This window comes from Acyrthosiphon pisum, chromosome X (genome assembly GCF_005508785.2).
Source record: "Acyrthosiphon pisum isolate AL4f chromosome X, pea_aphid_22Mar2018_4r6ur, whole genome shotgun sequence".
NCBI lineage: Eukaryota > Metazoa > Arthropoda > Insecta > Hemiptera > Aphididae > Acyrthosiphon > Acyrthosiphon pisum.
In genome coordinates, this window is record NC_042493.1 from 113,816,225 (window position 1) to 113,822,361 (window position 6,137).

The 6,137-nt window shown below is 28.7% G+C and overlaps 2 protein-coding genes across 2 annotated transcripts; both read left to right on the forward strand.

Moving 5' to 3' along the window:
- Positions 1–1,281: 1,281 nt before the first annotated feature.
- LOC107884107 lies at positions 1,282–1,755 on the forward strand. Its single transcript, XM_029485749.1, has 2 exons — positions 1,282–1,531; positions 1,607–1,755. Exons 1-2 carry the CDS (start codon positions 1,293–1,295, stop codon positions 1,740–1,742), a joined length of 375 nt encoding a protein of 124 aa, XP_029341609.1. The 5' UTR covers positions 1,282–1,292; the 3' UTR covers positions 1,743–1,755.
- Positions 1,756–2,432: 677 nt separating this feature from the next.
- LOC107884106 lies at positions 2,433–3,542 on the forward strand. Its single transcript, XM_016805587.2, has 4 exons — positions 2,433–2,573; positions 2,636–3,088; positions 3,165–3,269; positions 3,346–3,542. The coding sequence occupies exons 1-4, from the start codon at positions 2,528–2,530 to the stop codon at positions 3,540–3,542; spliced, it is 801 nt and encodes a 266-aa protein (XP_016661076.1). The 5' UTR covers positions 2,433–2,527.
- The last annotated feature ends 2,595 nt before the right edge of the window (positions 3,543–6,137 follow it).

A 6,137-nucleotide genomic window follows, 5' to 3' on the forward strand; every position in this document is an offset into this window, starting at 1 on the left:
ATATAATTATTACTTTTTAATTTAATGAAATCAGTTAAAAATCATCTTTTAATTGTGTTACTAAATGTACCTTCAATTTATTTTACTGATGTGAAAATGAGCCATACTTTTCTGTGATTTTAATGTTTATAAGTACTATTATATTTCTTTCTCTATAATTTACATACATAGTATTGTACACACATATTGTATTTATTGTATTCAATTTGCTAATACATCATTCATTACTTATACAATTTTTAAGCTTGGTTAATTTGATGTGGTAAACGGTAATAATGTAATTCACATTATTATTTATTATTTTAAATTAATTATCATTGGACCTCTACTATGACATAGTGTTCTGCAAGTTAAAAATGATATATTGAAGACTTATTAATAAATTGATAAACAAATTACCATTACCAACATTCAAGTTAATAAATCCAAGTAGGTGCCTTAATTGGCTGCTGGAAAAATTGAAACTTAAAAGTAACATATTATGTGTTTGTTTAAGTATACAACGGGGTATACAATATATTATTATGTATAATATTGTGTAGAAAAATGTAAAGTAGTTTATTTAAAAAATACTATGACTAAGATGTGAAGAAATATATATTTTAAGATTATTTAACTATAATATTATCATCATTTTAGTTACTTATCAAGAATTTTTCTATAATTCTGTAGTGTCATCAACTATTGAAACAATTTAACACATTTTGTTAATTAAAATGGCTTTATACATTTAAAGTTAGAATACCTAATGATATTAATACTAAACCTATCTAATTAATTTCACTTTGCTTTGAAACAACTTTCAAAATGTAATATTATTCTTAATTTTCAATTTTAACTACCTAACTAATTCCTTTTAGAAAATTCTAAATTATGAGTAATCCTATTGTCTAGTTAATATTTATGTATTTTCAGTATAATATTGGCAAGCATACATTTTTAATTTTAGAATTGTCAAAACTACCTATATGTATATGTATATTATTATTTATTATAAATCAAAATATTTCCAAATGTTCACAATAGTTATCAACTTAGTAATATTAGATGTAAAATTTCAGGTGTATAAAATAATTGTTAAAGTATATAAAGTATATAAATAATATTGTTACTAAATATTAATTCAAAAAGTAAAATGTAATTTATTGACTCACTTAATGTATAAACATAACTATTAAGAGTTTTACATCAATTCTATAAACAAAATACTAATATATTTTTTTTTTTGGTAAATACATTTGTACATTAAATTTTCAAATTTGAATATGAAAATACATTTTAAGACATGCGGTATGGCAGATTTTGTAAATGTTCATGTTGGTTCATTTGTCTCACTGCATAGAACAATGCGTAGACATAGACCTCGAATTCATCCAGTCACTCCTCAGTCTATGACTGAATTCCACTTACAACTAACAGGAGAATATGCGCACTTGTCTATGATACAAAATGAACCAATATACTCTGGCATTGTTGGTGCGACTTTAGAAGAAGGAACCACTTTACTTTTCATTTTGCCTGGAACCAAAAAGTATATAACTATAAAATATAATAAACTTTATTTCAAATAAATAATAATTACAATAATATTATATAATTAATTTAGTTTACTTAGGACTGGTTCAACTTTTTTGTTGGATGGCACATTTTCTAGTTCACCAAGTTTTGGAAACGAATGCCACCAATTATACATCATAATGAGCATAACATTTAATACTGTAAGTTTTGTATGTAATTTGTAAATAAATAATATTAAATTAGAAAATAACTATTTTACTAATTAGATTATTTTAAGTTACTTTTTTAACAATCTATTTATTAAAATATTTTTTCAGGGATTTCCTATAGGTTTTGCATTGATGTCGAGGAAAACGGAAAGGGCATACACGGCGCTTTTCAATAAGATTTCAAGCATAGTACCAGAGTGGCAACCTCAAACCATAATAGTTGATTTTGAAAGGGCAGCTATTGCTGCTATAAGGAGATTGTTTCCAAATACCACTATTAGAGGCTGTTGATTTCATTCCTCCCAAGCGGTATGGAGAAAAGTTGCAAACATAGGTAAGATTACTTTAAAATCTGAATTTGTAATTAATGATAAATTAAATGTATAGTCAATTAATAACACTGGTTAATATTTAGGATTGATTGATATATGTAGTAACCAACGAGGAGCCTATGACACTGTGCATATGTTGATGGCATTGCCTTTGCTACCGACAAATTGTATAGCTGAAGGTTTTGAAACTGTAAGGGCATACTATATTGAGAATGTGCAATCATTGATCAGCAATAATAATGATTACAATTTCACATTATTATTTGAATATTATAGATCAACTTGGCTTGCAGGTCTGTAAAATACAAAATAATAGTTTTAATATAATATTTTTTGTTCATACAACTAAACAAATTTATAACTAACACTACACCATTGCCAATAGGAATAAATGCAGATATATTGTCGGTGAGTGACACAGTTTGGCAAACCAACAATGTGTTGGAAGTAAGTCACCGACATCTCTAGATGCACATGCAAAATCAGCACAATCCTGAACCATGGGTGTTTTTGAGTAATTATATTTTTATTTATTTAACACTAGAAAAAGAATATATAAGTATTTTATATTTACAGAGGGGCTGATTACTTACTCGAATGGTGTTTTGAACGATTATAATGAGGCTACTGATGGAGGACAAGTAAGAGAACCTCAACGACAAGTTTGGATAGATCAGCAAAGGAATTTAGATAGATCATTGAGGCTGTTTATAGAAGGACGCTACTCAATGTCAGAATTTTTAATATGTGCTAGGCATTCAACACCAACTTTTGGTGTAATACGGCCTCAACACCAAGCTATTGTAATACTTCCACAAGCACCACTAGCTATATTACCACTGCACGTTGATCAGCATCAGGAACTGCAACTTCCAGCTTTTCCTGTGCTCCCTGCTACTGCTTTACCGCAGGCACCACTACAAGAAGCACCAGCTTTATTACCACTGCTCGTTGATCAGGAACTAATTCGAGATGAAATAATGAGAAGGATTTTACCACGTAGACCAGCAGTGCCCGTTCCTCGAGATCGTATGATTTTTCATTACAATATTACTTATACAGATTTCCAATAAAATATACTAATAAACAAATCACTTGTCTTTAGTTTTTTATAATCTCGATGCTGATACAGATTATTCAGATGAAGATGTGTCTAACGAACAGTCTGTGATACCATCAGTTATTTACATTGAACGTGTAGATTTGACAAGTAAGTAGTAATCATCTGAAATTTGTTTCTAGCTAAAGTAATTGATTAAAAATAATGATGTTTTATTATTTTAAAGTTGTGCCAATAGTAGAGGAAACATGTTACATATGTTTGTACAGTCCATCAACAGTAGTAGCTTATCCATGCTTACACCAAGGCCTATGTGGAGCTTGTCATGATAGCTATTCAAGAATGCCTCCGAATGAGCACAGGCCATATTACCGCTGTCCACTTTGTAGAGCTGGAATAGAAATCTACTATATATTAGCATGACAATTATAATAAATTATTTATCTTATGAATTAAATATCAACTAGCCATAAACCTACTTTCACTTTTTTATTTTTTAACAAATTAAACAAAATTAAACTAATTTTCTTGGTATAACATACATTTCAATTTAACTTGGGTTTTGACTGTTTGGAGTAAGTTTAACACATTTTCTTGATAATATAATATATTATGAATCAATCATATTCTTACACAGATATACACTAATAGTATATAATATATATCTGTGTATTCATATAAGTAACATATTATAGGTATACTGCAAGCATCGATGTATATACTACACTGTAGTATATACATCTCGATGACTGCAAGTACCAACATTGAAATTAAAATTGTTACCAATTATGTGTTCATTATTAATTGTGATTATAATCAGATGTGATTAAATATAATTTACAAATACCTACTTTACAAGTCTATAAGTATAACTACCATATTTATTTAAAGAAAATACTACTCAGTCTATATATCTATGTCTATATATCTACTATACTGTATCACTGTTTCTACTTACTACAAGTTACAACAGTCCACTAGTCAACCTAATAATAGTTATTAAGAACTTTTTAGTTAAATTATAGTAATTATTAGGTATTAAAATTAAAATGTGAAACTTACTTTTGAAATGACTGAAATAAACAATTACAGTCTACAAGTCGACATTACAATATAATAGGTATTATTTAGCAGTAAGTTTCCGTTATAGAAGATTCTGTTATAATTTACAATAGGCTTATTAACCTACTTACATGTCCCATTGTCACCGTTTTATTTCCTATTGTAGTGATCGCCGTGCAGGACACGTTGAACACTAATACAATAATTATTTAACGACGTCGCACGTTCGTCGTTGTCTTGAGTCTTGGATGAGAAAGATAGGTGATAATTATAAACACTTTTAGACTTTTTAAAGATAACAATAATTTAACACTTTATTATTACAAATTCAAATACACAATAATTATAAGCACTGTCGTAAGCTTGTTAGACCTACGATGAGGGCTGACTATCTTCTAAGTAATGGTAGGCGCTCTACCCGTATTTATGTGGGTTCTAACAATGATGTACTAGTGGCGTGATAGCTATATTCTAATATTACTTCCCTAGTAATGTCGAATTGCATTATTGTGGAACTAGGTAAAACAACTTGTTGTTTTCACCTCTGATCTACACTTCCTGTTATATGCCTACATTACCTATTATAAATTATAATAAATGTATAATATCTACATGATATTGTTTAATATCATATTATAGCTGTGGGTATTAATACATCCCTAATATTGCTGAATTTCACTAATGTGTGACTAGCTATAACGACTTGTTGTTTTCGCCTTTGGCCTACGTTTCCTGTTATTTAGGCTTACTTTATATTCCGTATTAATACCTACATTACTACAAATAAATTATACTGCATGTATAATTTATTTATTCTATATTATTTTATTTAAAACAATATTATAACTTTTGGGTTTACTACACTATAGATAGATGAGACCAGTACTTTGAAGGCTTGGAATAAGTTCACAATCATTTTGTTAAAAAGGAACTAGGTACTTAAATTGTTTCTTCTTCCTAGTTCCCATTAAAAAAAAGAACTAGTTCTTTTCCTCATTCCCAAATAAAGAACATTTTTCGTGCCTCAATCAATTAAAAATTGTATTAAAATAATAAAAAAAAAAAAATAATTAGGTTCTGTTTTATTATACAGCATTACAGCCTATGAACTAAATGAATTGAAATAAATTAGTGATAGGTTGTGCATAAGAGATAACGGTTGTTATTTGGAGGTAAGGTTATAAATTGTTACCTCCAACGTATACCTATTCTGTATTCATCGGTTTCCGATAAAAACACTTCGATATAAACGAATGGATCTTCGTAGGAAAGAATTTCTCGGTTTGGTTCAAATCCGCGCAATACGTCACTTGCTTAGTTGCTAAATGTAACAATAGCTTAGCTATCAAAGCGCAAGCACTTGAGCATTTCTTATAGCCAATAGATTCAGAACAGACAACAGAAAGAAACACAAAATAATCATTGTAAAACCACTAACCAGATAATGTTATTTCAAAATATGGGCTTCAGCCTTCAGTTCTGGTTATTGAACCTGGTTCCGGTTCCCGATATTTAAAGGGTTTTTGGGCACCACAACCGGTTCTTTTCAGTTTGGTTCCAGTGTCTGGACCAAGTTATTAAAATAATAAAATTCCTATCTGAAACTAAAGTTGTAAACAAAATATAAACTTCAAATGTTCAATTTTCATACCCTTTGTCACTCAATATCCATTCTGGTTGTATAAATTATAATATAGTCTAACACACCGTTGCAGCATGAATAATCACTAAACATTTTAATGAGTCAGTAGTGAGATAAATAACTTTTGATCATGATTTCGTGGCCCATAATTGGTCCATTAAATTAATTATGTTTTTTATGCGATTCATTTTAGTTGTGTGTGATATTAAGACTTAAAGAGAGGTGAGTAACCTTGATTTTCAGCATTAATTTTAAATAATAAAAAATTTAAATTTACAAACTATTCTTTACTACCTATACTAGTCTTATGACTA